General features: G+C 36.6%; 1 protein-coding gene across 1 annotated transcript; it reads left to right on the top strand.

The window, feature by feature from the left end:
* The first annotated feature begins 2611 nt into the window (after positions 1-2611).
* On the top strand, positions 2612-19296 carry LOC139700256 (uncharacterized). Its single transcript, XM_071598882.1, has 3 exons — positions 2612-2942; positions 5494-5748; positions 18781-19296. Exons 1-3 carry the CDS (start codon positions 2859-2861, stop codon positions 19294-19296), a joined length of 855 nt encoding a protein of 284 aa, XP_071454983.1. The 5' UTR covers positions 2612-2858.
* The last annotated feature ends 364 nt before the right edge of the window (positions 19297-19660 follow it).

The raw sequence follows: 19660 nt of genomic DNA on the forward strand, positions 1-19660 counted from the left end.
ATTTCCCAATATGTTCCATCAAATAGAGAGCATTCACTTCAAAGCTGCAAGAAATAAATCATTATTCCAATACTCCTCTTCAGCAGCTATCTTTGTGCGTATTAAATTCCAATACGCCATGTAAAAGCGGCGACCACTACCTTTTTGTTGTGATTTTTGAGAGCTGCTAAGAAAGCTAGCGAGTTTTCCAGGATCGCAATAGGCGTGTCATCCACGTACTCGATGACGTCAAATCCTTCCCCAAAATGTTCTATGTGAATCATACACTATGAATTATGGTTTTATTATTTGTATTAGTGAACAATCTGCTATCCGATAATTTTAAACATGCGCAAAGAGTTCTCGGTGACCTATTTAATATAATTCAATGGAAAGGTGTCGTACGATTACATCAACCCTTGAGAGAAATTAACTGAAACTCATTTATTATCAAAGGAGAAATTTTAAAATTGATTGACGGACGAATAAGTCTTATACGAGTATTAGGTACAAGCTCCAAACATTTAGACGTACATTCAAAAGTAAGACGCTGGGAGGGTAGCGATATTTATTAAAAGCTGGCGTATATATTTAGCCGAAGTTCTCGATAATTTCAGTAGCGTGTACATTAACACTTGCGATTATCGGGACGAGGAATATGTGAATTTATTTTATTTAGCACAAATTTTTAGTCCTATTGAGAGGCTCAATTTCTTTTAGTTAGATGAAATACTGTTAAGCATTTTGTTCAACACACTTTAAAAAATATGCTAAATGAAAGTTATGCAAAAAAATTATGCATGTGAGGAAATTCTAATGGAATTCACTGCAGAAATTTATCTCGGGACTTTCATCGGATGAGTCTCCATTCTGGCTCGATTCAAGCATGGCAAATAATATTTTCATGCTTGACTCTAGCATCATCATCAGTCCAAGAGTATTTTATTTCCCTTTTGGTCGTAATATAAATGTTCTCCAATTCAGGTACCATGTGATTTGCCTGTGTGGAAATATGGATTCCATCACTAACATGACACCTGATCTACACGTAATATACCGGGAAAGTACCAGAACTTATTTCATGGGCACACACATTCTACGATAACGCACAGCCAGGAGAGACCCTTGGGGAGGCTAAGGTAAAACCATTCACCTACGGCAGCCATGGGTTCCAATACTTATTAGGCGGTCATCAGCTGTGAGCGATCCACCATGATATCAGCAAGCTAATATTCATGCCGGAGAGGAGGGCTCAGGGCTCCAAATAGTGGAGGCGGGTGATGCTGAAGAAGGATCGGAAGGAACGAAAGATGGAGGATGGGCTGTTGAGGGGAATGGGGAGGGAGGAGAGAGAAGAGGAAGTTGCATCTGGAGTCATCTTTCCGCAACACTTCCCCTTGCCCCAATAGTTCACGTACCTACTTTGCAAAGAAGAGAGCCGCTGCACTCTCTTCCACTCTCACGTGTCCCCTCTCACGTCTCCCTTCTTCACTCCCCCATGCTCCTGAAGCCATTACCAATGTAACCATTGGGATCAAACGAGTTACTTCGGCCACGGTCAGAGGAGAAGCGGCCGTCTACATGGTGATGTGGGCCCTGTGGTAATCATGTATGCTCCCACGTAAGATAGAATGTCAACGTGTGAATCAGTCACGCAGTGTCAACTGTTTAAAGGGCAAGAGGCCATATTAACAAAGCACACATGGACAGTATTGATAACTCTTGATTAAAAAGAAATTGGGGACGAATATGAATCAATCAATAAAATATTTGATCTAGCAAGAAAAAATAAGTTGTTAAGTAAAAGAAAAAAGTGAAGTTGGTGTAGATTAATAGCTTGAAGATGCAAGCTATTAATTCAAGGATGGAAAATGGTTTGGGAGAGGTTATATCAATGATGCCAAGCTGCTTTCCAAAATGGATACCACTGAAAAAAATTTGCCATCTCGAAGATTTGAACCCTGATATCCTCGGAGGGAAGCCAGTACACAACCCACAGCGCCATACCGGACACAGGAACCATTCGAAATATCGTTTCCAAGTAAGGTTCATGATTGTATGCATGCATGAGTAATTATTAGGTGCTCCATGAATTCTATTGTTTCAGGCTTCACTTCGTTGAAGCATTTCATATCAAAACTAAAAAGACTACTTTTCGACAGATTTTTATTTTAAGGTACAATACATTTCTCCGACTTGCGGCATCTTCAGGTACCTGATGATGCCGCAAGTCAGTGAAACGCACTGTACCTTATAATAACAATCTGTGGAAAAGTACACAGTCTTTTTATTATGTCCTTGACTTCCGTTTTATTTAACGGGAGTAGCTTTTAATACATTTTAAAAAGTGTTTGGCTTAGTTTTCCCGCGATACTTTATTTGAATTGTGATTAATTAGTTCTTCAGGGCAAATCTGTAATTAGTAAAATATCGTCACACTCGTCATTTCATGAAAAATATTCCTTATGATATTCGCTGAATTGAAAACATAGATAGTTGTATTAAGTACTACCTTAACGACATCTGTCCTCTTGTTAGACGACTTGGGTTTTTTTCCCAGTGTTGCCAAATCCATTGACTCTCCTTATAAATTTCTGTACTTGCCAACTTCGGCGGTATTATTCATATGGCGTAAAGAAGGATTTGACTTCATGCTCAACATAGAGCTTCTCTCATTGGATAAAAAAGCCTTTACGTTGTCATAGAAATATTTGATTTCAGCCGCTAATACGCAGCACTCTGTTATAAGTTTCCGGGCATTCGTGAATTAGGGTTCTGGGTTGGCAGTGTCCTTGTTCGAGCTCCTGCAAGGCGGCAGAGCTATCGTGTGTTCATAACGTCTTTAAACTCTTTTCATCATATCTGCTGCCGTGGGCGCTATGTCGGGTTTGGTGGAAGAGAAGTCGTTTAATCAGGAATTTCTCAAGGATTTTCTGTTAGCATGGTCCTTCTACGAGCGCAAGGTAAGATAGTATAATTGAAATTCTTTGCTGAAGTAATGAATGATATCTTCTTCACCCAGGAGTTTTTTTATGCTTACATAGCTCGGGTCACCAAGTAGCTCGCATGAATTTATTCGGTATCAGCAATTCCTTGGGTGCTTTTTTCGTTATCATCTTAGGGAGAATAGAGCTTAAAGCATAGTTATAAATATGTGCAGTACAGTGGTAGTCAAATGGGAAATCGTGATAAAAATATTCAAACTTTTGACGCCGTTCACATCGTAACTGAGTTGCGTAATGGGCACTTGTCTGTTTGTTTTACTCTTAAGAAGAGCGATAAATGGCACAATTTTATCCTAGGCGAAGTCAAATTTCCTGTATTTTCTCTCTATTGTTTCCATTTAGTTCTGTTACTTGAAATACTAAAGGATCGGGTTGGTACGTTGATTAATGTAGAGTCTTTCAACCCGTTGGCCCCGGGTTCAAACCTCGATGCGGTATATATTTTTTTGGTATCCAAAGCCCTCCTAAGATGCCTTGTGGAGAGCACACGAAGTGCACTACCTGTCGGATATGACGTTGATTTATGGTTTTCATGGCGTATTTCGTTGACTGAAGTTAATGATCCTAATTTCCTAATCATCCAACCTCTACCATATTACCCACCTATACTGATGGCTAAATTGACCTTGGGTATTGGGTCTCCTCCTCGGAAAGAAATTTTCCTCATGAAAAACTAGTTTTCGTTTACAGAATATGTAAAGCATTCCTATTTCCGTGAAACAGGAGGGTTAATAGCATACTGTAGTTGGCCTCCACCCGCTTGACAAGGCCTTATATTTATGGACTCGTCCTCAGAGAGTCAAAAGTAAACTGCTCTCGGCGATTATTGACGTGAGTTCGAGCTTACGATCTTAAAGGGACTGCTGTGTTTGCTACTCGAGCCTGCAACTATTTCTGCTTTCTTCAAAACGAGTCCTGTCATCAATTCTATGCTTACCTTTATTTTAATTTTTGGAAGTTGCCCTCTTAATATTAACACACCCCCTAATAAACTCAAAGGGCTGTAGGTCCAAACCCAACCTGTCTGGGATCTTCTGCAATAGCTTCTTTGTCGTAAGTTATTGGAACAATTTGTTCTGTTGCTAAAACTGTCCTCCAGTTGTAGAAGGAAAATTTCAAGAAACTACTTAATCTTGGTTTCAAAGCCCACATAAGTGTTGAAATTTTCAGAGGGGCCAGGATATTTCTGGCACTAATTTTTTATGGAATCATTGGATTATTCTGGGGCAACTAGGAGATAATAATGTAAATTGGAAAGGTAATCCTAATTCCAAAAAGCTAATTTGTAACAAAGTCCAGTGAGATGACAGCAAGTTATAAAGTATGATCATCATATGCTAGACCAAGTATTCATATTGCTGTATAGGATTGCTTATGTCATTTGGAGGGATATTTCATTCAGCCAGGGGATCGGGTTGGTGTAGTGGAATGTGTAGTGGCCCTGAGGGCGTTGGTTTTAATACTGGTGGTGGCAAAATTTTTCAGTGGTGTCCTGATTCTTACTTGGGGTGCTGTGTGTAGAGCACCTAAGTGGAGTATGCCATCCATCATAAATGATGTCAAATTGTGAAACCCTTGCTGCCTTTTGTTAAAAGAAGGCTAATGCCAATGCCGGTTTTTTCTCCACACCTCACTTATTCCCTGAAAATCTTACCTCTATTAAATATCCACCTATTCCTGATGATGAAAATGACCTTAGCTGTCATTCCCCATCCTCTAGCAACTAATGTAACTGCTTATGGAATAAATGAAATTGAAACTACCTAAAGACTTATTGTTGTTATATGGTTAAAAGTAGCAGTTTAAACCTAGTTGCATGTACTCCATGAACGCTCATCAAACAGTATGGAAGAAATCTGAGAACCTTATTGATTATAAATATGAAATTTCAGTTTCACTTATTACAATTTCCACATTACAGATACTATTTTACATGTACCGATTTAAGGTTTTATGTCTTCATACATCATAAACATCATTTGGTTTCAAGTGAATGGATTGGTTTTAGTGGTATGGCTTGGTTTTAGTAAATTCGACAACATCCTTAAGAAATGACTGTTCTGTCTTTCATTCTTTGATTATACACTTCTTGAACTTTAGTGGATTGACTTAGTAAGATTTACAGCCACTTAGGAATAATATACATAGTTTAAATGAATCACCATGTAGGGATCTCATTTGTTAGGTTTGACCAACTTGCAGATTGAATGGTTAGACTGGAAGTGATATGTATACATTGATAATTACTGTCATTTTTGCTCTTATGATTTCTGATATGAGTGGGCTAGGTAATTGGGTTCATTTTTTTTATTAAATGCTCACTAATAGGGAGCATTTTCATGTCATATTATGAAACAGTTTGACCCTAGCTTAAAGCTTTCATTAAGATTTTGCACTCTGATTGAGATGAGTGATTGAAGATGTATTCTTTTGTTGATTATTAATTAAGTTCTTCCAATTTATTACATGAGGGGTCCTATATGATTTCTTCTGATTTTTTCATATGCAGAATATGCTATATCAAATTCCTGACTTGGTGAGAATAACTGGCCTCTTGAAATCAATTGGGTTCCATGTTGCCAAAGTTGAAAGAATGGAGGGTGAATCCTGGGCCCATGGAATGATTAATGGCTGTACTGTAGAAATTCAGTGCCCAGTGTCAAAAACTAAAATAACCATGTCATCTCCAGAAGCAATGTGCCATTGCCAAAGATTTGTAGATGCATCATGGAGTTTGTCATCGGTAGGAGCAACATCTGAATTGGTAAGTGTAAACAGTATTTTGTGTAGTATATATTTTGTGTAGTATATATTTTGAGTTGTACAGGATTTTTACACTCGAATGATTTTTCCACTCTGAAATTGTTGCATTGAAATGCATATTAGCGGATACTCTGTTAAAAGTATATTTTTTGCCTGGTAAAAGTCTTACAAAATCAAGTAGATAAAATATAGGCTGTATTTAACAAATTTGAGCCTAAGACACAGATCTACAAATTAGTATTCTGCCAGATTTGGTCAACATAAGGATTTTATTATGGACTACAGATCCTTGGTAAATAATGCAGATTTATTATAAAAGAAATAATGATATTAATTTATTTGCCCAAGGACCCGATAGTGCAAAAGTAAAGCTACACATGTAGCATAAAACACTTCAAAGGAAATAGACAAAATTAGTAACAAGAAAGGTATCAGCTGATGGGATAGAACATTCTTTTAAGCAAGAGAAAACGCAACTTACACTTGGATGTTAGGCACAGTGAGGTTTTAAATTCAGCTGGAGTTTCTTTGTACAAAATGAGACCCATATTGCCCTTGAAAATAACAGCATTTAGATAAAAATACTTACTTATAATATTTACTTTACTTACTTATAATAATAATAATTTATTTTCTCAATAGCCATATACATAGTATGGTACAGAATATCGCACATTATGGATTGGTGTCGGGTGCTTCAAGAAGTACAGTACCTTAATAATTACTAGCCAGAAAAAATAAAATAACACCCACGTGCATAATATGTGTGCAATATAAAATTCAATATCACCCAGAATTGATGTAGTCATTCACAATGTAAAAAATTTTTTCATTTAGGTACATAAATAATTTCTTTTCAAAAATAGTGATTTCTGATTTTTTTAAACTAATGGGAAGCCTTTTGATACATCAATTTCAGAGTCCATAAATCATTCGCCTTGACTGGGATTTTTACACTCAAATGATTTTCGCACTCTAAAATTATTGCATTGAAATTCATGTTAGCGGATACTCTGTTCAAAGTAAATGTTGTGCCATCTCTGCAGTTTCTTTGGAATTAATGGGAAGCCTTCAAGCATTTTAATGCTCAAGGAACGAGATCTCTTGGTCATCATGGTCATGCCAGTAGAAACTATGCACAGATGACTTTTTGTTCTAGTCTCATAGCTGTGTGTGCCATTATTTGATTGGAATAGAGTCATGGTCTCTTTTAAAGAAAATTAATGAATTATATATAAACACACAAGGGACTGTTAATATGGCAAGGCCATAAAAGAGTGGTCTGCAGTGAGCTCTATCGGGTTTAATGCCAATGGACCTATGCAATATCTTTTGAATGATAAATTTAGTTAACTTAGTTGCTAACTCTCTTTCCCAGATTGATACCATAAGTTACAAGAGAATAAAATATACCATAATAGTGTGTTTTTAAAACATTCATGCCAACAGTATGCTTCAGAATTGAAAGAAGTCATTAAATAGTCATTAATAACTTGACAGTTGCCTGTCTAAGGCTAAGAAGCTACTTTTATCAGAATGGCAGGTTTTTGTAGAGAATATCATGGCCTGAGTTATAGTTTCATTAAGAATGTCATTCTCTCTGCACCATGTGCCTTTGTCATGAATAATGGATTCACCTGAAGTCATCGGATCTTGAAATGATTTCTGATACAGCACAATGCTCACATCATCTGCAAACAAGACACAGTTACAGAGAGGATTTATATGTAAATTTCTAGGTAGATCATTTATATAAATGAGAAATAATTGGAATCAACACTGATCCTTGAGGAATGACTTTGTCAACACCTAATGTTGAAGTGAGGAAAATAGCCTGTTCTTCTGGACTGCTACCCCTTGATGGCAATTTTTGAGGTATGCTCACAACAACTGCTGTGCTGTGCCTCTAATACCCATTAAATCACTTATGTGCAAGAGTTTATCATGCTCAACCACGTCAAATGCTCTGGACAAGTCAAAGAATACAAACATTATTTTTTGCTTAGAGTTAATTTGTTGTAAGATGGTGTCCACTGCATTGAAAATTGCCTGCTTTGTTGACTTTCCTTTTATAAAGCCAAATGGTTTAGGGGATAGCAGGTTGTAAACAGGTTTTGTTGAACACGTACTCGAATATTTTTCTTTTCTGGGGGATTATTGATTTACGAGTGGTCCTAAAAGTACCAGGCCTGATCTAGAGATGGCGGTAGTTACTTGTAAAATATCACTATATTAGGTGGTGTGCAAACTATTCAGCATATGTTCTCAAGTTTGAAGACGCTAAGTTGTTTAGTATTTGTTTGGTAGCCTTCAACAGTAAACGTTTTCAGTGGATTCGTGAAAATAGAGAAAAATGGTCATTGTTATGTTACACAATACTTTTATTTGAAAGGCCTCAGCCCAACCAATATAAAAGCTGAACTGGTTTCTAATCTGGGTGAGTGTGCTCCTTTGTTTACCACAGTAGCTAGCAGACATTGTAGACCTTTCAATAAGTGTGGAACATCGCGTATTAACTGAAAATTTGGGATGACATGAGAAAGCTGTGTGCATAATGGGTGCTACATTTGCTCACACTCGAGCAAATCCATTGTCGTGAAGATGTTTCAATTAAGTGTTTAGCAAAGTTTGACCACAACCAAGCAGAATTTTTGTGCAGTTCCACAACCATGGATGAAGCATGGGTCAATTGCTTCACATCCAAGACAAAAGAAAGCTCAAAACAATGAATTACAAAAGGAAAATCGCCTCCTAAGAAGGCGAAGACAGTTTCATCTGCAGGCAAGGTCATGGCATCAGTTTTTTGGGATGCGCGTGGGATAATTTTCATTACCTATCTTGGAAAAGGAAAGACAATGCACTAGCTCACAAACCCATTATTGATGTGGCCAAAATTCATGAATTAAAGTTTGAATTCCTACCTCATACACCCTATTTGTCAGATTTAGCCCCCTCGGATAATTTTCTGTTTGCAAACTTGAAAAACTGGCTCGGTGGTCAAAGATTTTCCAACCATGAAGAAGTGATGTTGGCAGTTCACAGCTATTTTGAGGAGAAATACAGTTCTTATTATGGAAAGGGTGTCAAACTTATTCAACATTGCTGGAAAGTTGAAAATTGCATTGAAAAATACATTTTTTTCCAAAATTTTTTGGTTTTCTTTTTTGGGTCAGGTACTTTGGGACTACCCTCGTAGGTTGATTATTTCTCACATCATTTCTTTCCCCTTTGTTTTTACATTTTGGTATTACCTTAGATACTTTGAAGGTGTCAGGATAGACACCATCTCTCAGACTTGGATTTGCAAGTTAGAGTAAGGGGCTTCACACGTTATCTACATAGTTATGTATTATTTTTCCTGATGTACCATTTATATCAGTTGTGGCTTTTTTCCCTACCTTGGTCATTTTGAGCAAAGCTCTGATCTACTGCGTGGTTTAAGAAAAAAATACTTGAAAGATGCATCAAAGGAGATATTGATATCATGAGGATGATGTTTTACATTAACCATTGGTAGCTTTGAGGAGGAGACTTTTGAATTCATTTGCCAGTTTTATTGGACCCACTGGTTTACTTCATTCATCCCTAAACTGGGCAGGTAACTCCAATACATCAGAGATAGAATTTTGTTTAATAACATGCCAAGCCTTTTTTGTGTTATTAGTTGAATTTAAGATTAGTTTATCATTAAATTCTTTCTTTGAATTCTTAATAATATTAAAGTACAGCTTTTATAAGTTGGAATATTCATGGTGCAGTGTGCTATCTGTAGAGGACATAATATTTTATGAAATAGTTCTTAATACCCTGGACAAAGGCCTAATTCTGTAGTGATCCAATTTTTTAAAATGGGTTTAGGATGCTTAATTGTTTCAAGGGAAAAGGCTGATTCAGAGTGAAACAAAAACGTTCCGTAGAACTGGTTAAAATTACTGTTCAGGGAGTTATTCTCATTCAATGACTTCTAATTCTCTTGACTTGAGAGTAATTGAAAGTGGCTGATGTTAGTCACTAAAGATCCTCTTTAATATGGCAGGGGCAATGGCAGATTTGCTAATTTCAGGCACATTGAAAACAGACATAATTGCCCAGCGATCAGACAGAGCTGGGTCAGAAACAACAGTATTAACTTGGGATTCTGGATAGACTGTGAAGATGTCATCAAAAAGGATATTCGAAATAGCTGTAACTCTTGTGAGATTATTAGCCAAGGGTTTTACGTTAGAGGAAGCTAATTGATGCAGCAGTTCTCTTAGATTACCAGGTGTATAAGCTTAAATCAGCTGTTTTTTTAGCTGGAAAATACATAGTTTTATGAAGTATGAAAAAATTATGAATTCAAAAATTGTCCCTTATTAGCTACATATTTTTCCCATCTTTCAGGCAATTTGTGGATACCATACCAAAAAAAATTCCTTTTCTTTTGATGCAAACCATTTGTCAAGCAATTTTTGGACGCAGTATCAAAGTGCTGCTCAGCAAGCTCATAGCCCATTGACGAAAACAGGTGTTAGTCCTAAGAAACCAAGTCTGGCAAATAAGTGGCATGGGGTAGCTCCTCCCAATTGAGTGTTTCCAAATAGTTATGGACCATTATTGATCTATGGCATGGTGCGTTGGCATGAAGGAAAATCAGCTTCTCATGGCTTTGCTCATATTCCGGTCTTTTTTCACGCGGAGCACGTTGTAATTTGGTAAACTGGTGGTGGTAACGAAGTGTGTTGACAGTTTCACCAGGTTTCAACAGCTCATTGTAGATGACACCCTGCTGATCCCATCAAATGCACAACATAGTCTTCCATCCGAAGCCATGGGTCTTGCGAACAATATCAATGGTTGACCAGGATCAACCCACAGTGTTTTGCATTTAGGATTTTCAAATATATCCACTTTTTATTACCAGTCACAACCTGATGCAAGAACGACTTTCTTTTTTTGTCTGGCAAGCAAGATTTTGCACGTGTTTTGACATTTGTTCAAATCATGTGACACCCATTTACTGATCTTTTGAACCTTTCCCATGGCATGGAAATGGCTGGTTGAGTAACACCCAATCGCTCGGCAAGCATTTTTTGGGATTTTGTATCATCTTCATCCAAAAGAACCTGGAATTGATGGCCCTCAGCCTTTCTAGGCAGATTTTCACGCTCCTTATTGCTCAGGTCAAAATGGCCATCTTAAAACAACAAAATCAATCTCTGCAAGTTATCTTCTATATATATAAAGGAGAGTGTTTGTTTGTATGTATGTAATTTGTTTACTTTTTTGCTGTCATAGAAACACAACCACCTCCTGTAATCCATCTAACCCAAAAACATTATGGGAAAAATATAAAGAATCAATGAGTGAGGATATACTGGCTAAAGTTCGAAGTGAAAATCCTACATTGGATATTACGTTTAACTCCGACATTTTTAATAAAACTTTGATTATTTTGGAGGAAAAGTGTATCACCATGGTTAACAAGACTTTAGTGGAACTCGGTCTTTTTGCACCTGTACAAGATCAACAGGGTGTATTTTATCCAGATTATATACGTGAAACTAGCTACAATGTCTTAGACTTAGAAGCATACATCGGATAAAAAGCCACTTCTTAATTAGGATCAGAAATTCGCGTACGAAACAATAATGGATCAAGTAGATAAACAAGAAGGAGGTATTTTTTTTGATGCTGCTGATGGCACGGGAAAAACATTTTTAATTAATTTAGTTCTCGCTGAAATCAGGGTTCATGGAGAAATTGCACCATGGGAGGGAGGAGCTCTGGTACTCCTGTGTGGAGAATTCCGTCAAACTCTGCCTGTCATTCCAAAATCGACTCCAGCCGATGAAATTTATGCCTGTTTAAAACATTCTGTTCTATGGAATCATGTCCAAGAAATTAGCCTTAAACAAAACATGCGAATCCTCTTAAGAGATGGGAATGCTCAAAATTTTGCAAATAAACTTTTGGAGATTGGAGAAGATAGATTAGTTATTGAAGCATCTGGTATGATAAAATTGTCATCAGATTTATGTGTATCGGTGAAAACTGTCTGCGATATGATACAAGCAGTCTATCCTAACGTTAATCAATATTATAAAAATTTAGAATGGTTGCGAGAAAGAGCCATTCTTGCTCCTAAGAACGATGATGTTAATGAAATTAACAAGGAGATACTAGCCATGCTGCCAGGAGACGTGATTGAATATGAATCGGTTGATACCTTAGTGGATGCTGACGAAGCCGTCAATTATCCAACGGAATTCCTAAATTCACTTGATCCAGCTGGATTGCCACAACATCGCCTTATACTTAAAGTAGGATCTCCAATCATTTTATTGCAAAATTTAGATCCACCAATACTCTGCAATGGGACACGATTGTGTGTGACAAAATTAATGAAAAATATAATCCAGGCAGTCATTTTAACTGGAAAAGGAAAAGGTGAAATAATTTTTATTCTATGGATACCTCTAATCCCAACTGATCTTCCCTTCAACTTTAAAAGACATATCCTCGATAGCTCAAGTGGTTAAGAGCATCCGCCCGGCCCCCTTTAAAAGATTACAGTTTCCAGTCCGGGTAGCTTTTTCAATTACCATTAATAAATCACAGGGACAGTCTTTAAAGTCTTGTGGTGTTGATCTAAGATCGCCATGTTTTAGCCATGGGCAACTTTATGTTGCTTGCTCCGGGCGCAAATGACCTTAGCTGTCGGTCGCCTCCCCTTAAAACTACTACTACTTGCTCCAGAGTAGGTTCGCCTAAAAATTTATATATTCTTTCTCCTGGATATGAAACAAAAAATGTAGTTTATAAACAGGTGTTAAATAAAAAAAGATTCTTAAATTTGCATGAAGTAGGGTATTATTGTACTTTATAATTTGTTTTTATTTATGTAGTATATTTATATTATTGTTTCTCCCTAACCCGTGCAAAGCCGGGTATTCAGCTAGTTTCCAATAAAGAATTGTTGCCTTAGGCCTCAACAAACATTTGATTCTATTCGCCAGCCAATTTCTTCAAATTAAAGCAGAGAAATAGAGCTTACCAAATATGCTCTTTTTCAGGCAGGAAACTTGACATCATTACCATACCAAAAATTGGGGTTGTTTTATGAAATTGCTGATAATGTGCACCCATTATTTTGTTAATGTATCAATTTCATAAAACAAAAGAATGGAATGTCCATAGGAACTTAATAGCTGACTATCGCCATCTGTTAGTAAACATGGGATTTAAGCTTATACACCTGTTATTACCATCAATGAGATCTCACGGGAGACAATTGAAGTCTCCCGTGAGAATTATTCCAGGCCTGCGGAATTAGTTGTCATTTTATAGAACATGTTGTCCAATATTTAAATGAAGCCCCTAAAGGATCCTAGTGGAGGTAGATACATTGCAAAAATAATAAGAATTTGCTCATTGACAGTAAGTTTTACCACTGAACATTCAAATACCTGTACAGTGTAATAAATTTCACTTTTTTGGGATTCTATCGGGTGTACAGTCTGCAAGTTAGGATTTCAGATCTAATACTAAACTGAGTAGGTCTTCTTAATGAGCCTGTATTGTTTTTAGTTAGTCAAATGTAGAAATCAACTGTATTGGGCATAATTTGCATCGATAGCGAAGATTATTGCTGTTAGAAATCAAATTGACCACTGTTTTGGATGCACCAAACTTGATTAATGGCTATTATTTCCAAGCAGTATGCACAAACATTATCGGCATCCGCCATCTTGTATGCAATTGCATACTTACATTGGCATTGCTTGAAAATATTATATTATTGTTTAGAAACACATTGACAGTAAGAATCTTATGGGAGAGGCAACATATTGAACTTCCTGACAAGGGGAAGACTTGGGGCATCATACCTGCAATGGTTATAGAGCATGATATTTTCTTTTGTAGATTAAATATGCATACAGCTTGACCGAGAGAACCCCAAAACAATATACTAGACACAATACAAGAAAAAAAAATACCATAATAGATTGAAAAGAGACCATTATCAGAAATATGAATTGAATTCTGGATATGAGAAAAGACGATGAGTTAGTCTCCTCAGAAGAATCTCAATGTGAGAATTCCAATGCAGCTGGGAATTTAAATTTTGCAGAGGCAGTTTTTCTATTCAAAGGAATATTAAACACGAGGGATGGTGTGTTCTTGCGAGCAAATCTCTTGACTTGTGACTTTTCAGCATTGATTTTAAAAAGATTGTGATGAACCATAGAATTAATGTTTTAGATGCTTGTCAAATGAAAATATCTTGCTTAATATGTTGATTGCCCTGCTTAATTTAAGGTGCATACTTCTAAATGGTATCCTCCAAAAGTTATGCTTCTATTCCATCATTCTCTAAAAAACTGTGAAGTACATAGAGCATCATATCAAATTTAATGGCTCGATTAAATCAACATGGTGGCATGGAAATTTTTCGGGTAGAGTTTTCAGCTGCAAATGGAAGTGTTTTGTGCTGAAATGTCTTGTTAATACTGTGACAAACCTATCCAAATGCCATGAAAGTCTTTTGGATGCTAGAAATTTGCAAGAAACTAAGTGGCAAGAAAGATCATTAGGTCTCCATGCTCGGAATAAATAAATGTCAAATGTCCTCTGGCAATGTAAGATATGTGATGTGAACACTATTCTCTCTCTTTTGGATAAGCATCATGATTTATAATACAGATGGTTTATTTCAAAGCTAGCTGTATCATAGATGCTTGGCATATGATAAATGGATAGTTTTCTCAGATATTCTAATAAAATTTTATATGAGCATGATATAAACAATAGTTGCCACAAATGCTCAAAATACCATAAGAAAAGCAAGGAATCCTTGCTCTTGAAGGATTTTCTGGTTTAGGCTTACCTTCAAAGAATGGACTGTACTGGTACATGGCTCATAGTAAAATATGCATTAGAGAAGAATATTGATTGTGAAATGCTGACTTGATCCATGGAGTTAAGGTTTTTCTCCCATGGCTGTCATACATACATGATGCTGATATTCCCTTTATATTATTGTATAAGCAGTTTCTAAATCATTTTAAAAATTGTTAGCCCATCACAGAGTCATGTTTCCACATTTTCCTGCATTGGCCTTCTCAGCAAATGTTGTTAACCTGTTCATGATACTTTGTATTGTAAACATTAATGCTGTTGTAAGTAATTATGATTACATATCATACAAATAATGGTGCTGTTGTAATATTGAGTTCTTTCTCAAGGCACAACTTACTCATCTTTTCTGCTGTAACATGCAATATTCCTCCCTCTATCGTAATTCAATTAATTCCTTTATTCTCGTTAATTTTTAGAAGCACAATTTGAGAGTTGATTAACGATTTGATTAGATACCATGGATAAAACTACCAAACTATTTACCATATTTCCCAGCCCATAAGATGCATCCTAAATTTTCAGATTAGAATTTACGAAACATACTTGGAAGAGACAGGAAAGGATCAAAGTATTTGATGCTAACACTTAAATAAATAAAGTTGAACTGCTACCTTTAAAAATAAGCAGCTACATATTGATGCTTAGCCTCTGTTATATTTTGATGTTATTAAAATTTGTATTAAAAGCAACCATTTTCTATGCCGTTGACGCTCTCATAATACTGTCATAAGGGTGGACGACACAGAGTTCAGTGCACCTGAGTAAATATGCCAGTGGTTGAGTGGTCAATCCTTTATAATTATCTATGGAATTACAAGGGTAACTCACAAATCGAGTGAGCCTGTGTTGGTGAGGTCAGAGCGCAGGTAGGATAGGCATGCAACCTGGACTCCTAGAGAGACCGGCGAGGATACAGGGAAGAGAAGGGAAGGGCAAGGGTGGTTGGCGCTTCTGGTCTCCTATGGGAGAGACCGGATAGGGTGCACGGAAGGGAAAGGGAGGACAAGGGTGGTGCTTCTGGTCCCCTACGAGAAGGACTGGAGAGACTGCGGGTAAGGCAGGAGAAGGACAGGGTAGGCGCTTCTGGTACCTTACCGGAGAGACCGGAGAGAGCACGGTGAAGGCAAGGGTAAGGTCCAGGAGTCACTTCTGGTCTCCTACAAGGGAGACTGGAGAGAGCATTGGCAAGGCGGGGGAGGGACAAGGCCCCAACACTCAAACCCACGAGCTTATAAAGGCTGGCCCAGGTACAAAGGGCAGTCTCGGTCATTGCCCAAACAACGGAGTAGGCCAGGGGTGGCAGGAGTTGATTGGGAAGGCCGGGTGACTAATGCTTGATAGTGCTTCATATCATATTGCTGGCGACACTACTTATAGTTGAATATTTATAAAGGCAGAGTTAATCAGGAGAGATGCAAAGTATCTATGTATTAGTAGAGGAACAAAATCACTGCTAGCTCAAGGTATATTAAGTTTCATGATACTATCGAATGTGAGATAAAACTAAACATGCCGCAGCATCTACATTGATGCTAACAATACAATTGTGCAATTATCAAAACTCGCAATCAAAGAAACCATTTTCTATGCCTGATGCAGGAAAAAAATTCTTAATAGTCTATTTCTGGTTGATCATTTCATTGGAATCACAGTTATGGATATCAAATGACCTCTTCTTTTGTATTGTTTAACAGCTTCATGCGCAAGATGAAAATTGGAAGGAATTGTTTCAAAAAGTGGGTCCAAAAAGTCTCAAATCTTTCTCCCTGTAAGTGATTTCATTTCTGGCAGTGAAAATTGTACTCTCATTATAAGTTTGTGGTTTTGTTGTGGTGTTATAACTGCTTCTTAAAAGGAGTCTTTTACCTCATGGTTGACTTGTTCAGGGTGGACTGCTTTATCATTCAATTTAGTGACTATAAAGATTTAAGTAAGAATAAATATTAGTCATTGTTCAAATGCATAAGTTTGCATATGGTAAGGTGAAGCTTCTGGACTTCTCTTATATCCAAGAATTGTATTCAGTAACTGGTGGAGTTAGATCACTAGCAAAAGGTATTACCAGTTTTGTCTCCTCTGCTGTTATACAGTTAGTTTACAAAATATACTCCCCCCCTTTCCTCCATTTTTGGGCTGTTGTATACATTTCATGCATGCATTTGAATATCATAAATAAAACCATTTTTGGTGCTTTCCCAGTGTATTTGCTTCACGAAGTTTTCTTGGGTCTTCCACTGGGTCAGGGGTTCCATATTGGCCAACCTTTTGATGCCTAACTTGTGCATCATTCTCAGGGTAGATATCTACCCTGAGGACAATGCACGAGCCAGGCACTGAAATGGAGGCCCTGACCCGGTGGAAGATCCTAAAAAACTTACACAAAAAATCATTTTTGTTTGTTACTTTTTGCCATTTTGGAGTCGACAAATAGATCAAGTGATTCATTTGCTCATAAGGCTTGAAAGGTATTTTAAAATTGACTTTGCATCTCAGGCCCCCCTACTCAATATTTTTACAGATCTAAGGCTCTTGATACAAAATCAAGTAACTTTAGGATGTCCAAAATTCACAAACCATCCACAACCATGTGCCCTATGGTTTCCATCCTATGGTACTGTGATTTAAGATTCTTGATGTTGAATGTAAATAGAAAGGACTTCTTTGGTGGGGACGCTTTATTTAAGCTGTTTAATTTTTAATGGTGTTTATGGTAAGAAACTTTGATTGTTCCATAAATTTGCACATGACCATTCTGGTTTGCAAGTGCCTTTGTAAACAATGCCAGAAACCAGAGGGCACATGGTTGTGGATGGTTCGTGAATTACGACATGTCAAAGTTATTTGATTCTTCCTCTTTCATTTTATGATTTTCTACAAATATTTACCTCAACTCTCTCAAAATATTATTGAAATACAGAAGGTCATACAACCTCAATAGCAGTTTTATAGGTTTAAGATTTGCAACACTTAATTTGACCCTCTTTAAATGCATTGCAAATTGGAGGTAATGAGAATGGACTGAGGGAAAAATTGTGTATTTTGTGGTTAGTCTCGAGTACTTTCGTAACATTTACATCATAGCTGTCACAAATTCAATATGCTTAAGATCAAGTTTGAGCACTCACATTGCTTTCTGTTAGTATCTTAGGTTAAACTTGTAATTCGGAGAACTTCTATAAATATTGTTCCAAAGAGACTAAAAAGAAAATATGAATGAGATACATTGCAACTTAATTTTCTTAAAGCATGAAGAAAGAATCAATAACTTTGCCATTCAGCAGAAAAACAATTCTTTAGCCTAAAGCCTAATAATAAAATGAGCTGCACAAGAGTTCAAGGAGAGAAACCCGGCAGGGTTTCTCTCCACCCTTCATCCTTTCCTATCCATCCCCTATGGCGCAAATGACCTCAGCTGTCGGTCGCCTCCCCTCAAAACTACTACTACTAAGAGTTCAAGGCCTAAAATTATTTGAAAGATTTCATTGCAATGATGCATTTGGTATAAGTGATTATTATCCAGTATCTATAGAATAATTCCCAATGATGAAATTTTAATTCTTTTGCTACACATTTTTTTGAGAATAAAATTACTTTTGTACAGAGCAGAATCAAATTGATTACTATTATCTCGTCAATAAACTTAGAACTGAAAACTGGAATAAAAATTTTTCTGAGAGTTTGGATAATTTGATGATGCTGCAAACAAGGTCATGACTTTGTATGAATTGCATAAATTCTGTGCCAGGTTGAAAAATATTGAAGGGTGGGAACCATCTGCCTAATCATTGGTCTTTGAATGTGCATAATCAAATTATACTCTGCTAAATAATATTTGGACCTGCAAATAAGATAATTTCAGTGTCTGCCTTCTGGGATTTCGTGTAAGGATAGGGATGAATATTGAGAGAATTATTCTTAAGTTCAAAATATTGGAACTCAACTAATTAAGTTTGTATTGTCCATTTGACTTGATTTATCAGAGGCTTTTAATTTATCACTGAAGTATTATGATCCTGGCTGGGAATTAGGATATCCCTTAAAAATGTCATCTTAGACTTTTCTTTCTTAGAAATTTTCTTCTTAGATAATGCACAAAATTGAGATGGAAATTAATGTAAACGTATTTTTACAGAAAAACCTGAAACGTGCAGAGATGCAGATTTCTATACCACCAGAATTAACACCTGGAAAGGCTTTGATGATTAGGCTTTGCTTAAGTTCTCTGATTAGTGTCATTTGGCCTAGAGCTGAGGAAAATATTCCATTTCATTATCCTATGGATGATAGACTTGTAAAATCACTTGAATGTGTGTTTGAAAAAGAGAGAGATTCAGGAATACCGGTTTCACGGAGTCTTCAATGCATTGAGACTGAGGGTAAAAATTCCATATTGTCATGTTCCATTAGCTCTTTACCTTGTATCCTTAATGATTCATCAGAAAATAAATACACTAGTACTCCTATGAGTATGAGAACAATTGGAGATAAAAGTATGAATAAAACTAGTCAACATTCACTGCTCACTCCAAGGTTTCAGCCAAAGCTACCATCGCCCAAATCTCCTTACTGGGACTCTTCAACTGCAAAAGGCAAGAGATACGCAGAAATGGTGAAACAGCGGGAGGCTGAGAAGAAGAAGCCAAAGTAGGGTTATCGTGCTGTTCATAACATTAGTTATGATGGTTTTGCCAAATGATCAGTCAATTATGATTAAAAAAATAAAGGATTGGTTTTAGAATATTAAATGTAAAATCTTATCATGTGTGAACTAATGTTCCAAATATGAGTTAAAGATTATTAATGTTCATGAAGTTAGCTTTTCATTAGAACAATTAATTACTTCTTAAATATCTAATTTCAAACTAAATTAACCCCTGGTGCTGTTACATTTTAGTGATTTGAATTTGATTTAGTGGCAATAGGTTATGTCATTATGCACTCTTGTGGGTGAAAATTATTTATTGTTATTGTTGTGTGATTTCTCAGTAAAATATCATTGCTATCAGATATTG

The sequence above is a fragment of the Hetaerina americana genome, unplaced genomic scaffold, assembly GCF_022747635.1.
Source record: "Hetaerina americana unplaced genomic scaffold, ioHetAmer1.1.p SCAF_10, whole genome shotgun sequence".
In the NCBI taxonomy this organism is placed as follows: Eukaryota; Metazoa; Arthropoda; class Insecta; order Odonata; family Calopterygidae; genus Hetaerina; species Hetaerina americana.

What these genes read in the sequence shown, in the direction of transcription:
- LOC139700256 (XM_071598882.1), top strand. Translation starts at nt 2,859, where the DNA reads ATGTCGGGTTTGGTGGAAGAGAAGTCGTTTAATCAGGAATTTCTCAAG. An exon ending in GGTCCTTCTACGAGCGCAAG is followed by an intron (nt 2,943 to 5,493) that starts GTAAGATAGTAT and finishes TTTCATATGCAG; the next exon opens with AATATGCTATATCAAATTCC. An exon ending in TAGGAGCAACATCTGAATTG is followed by an intron (nt 5,749 to 18,780) that starts GTAAGTGTAAAC and finishes GTATTTTTACAG; the next exon opens with AAAAACCTGAAACGTGCAGA.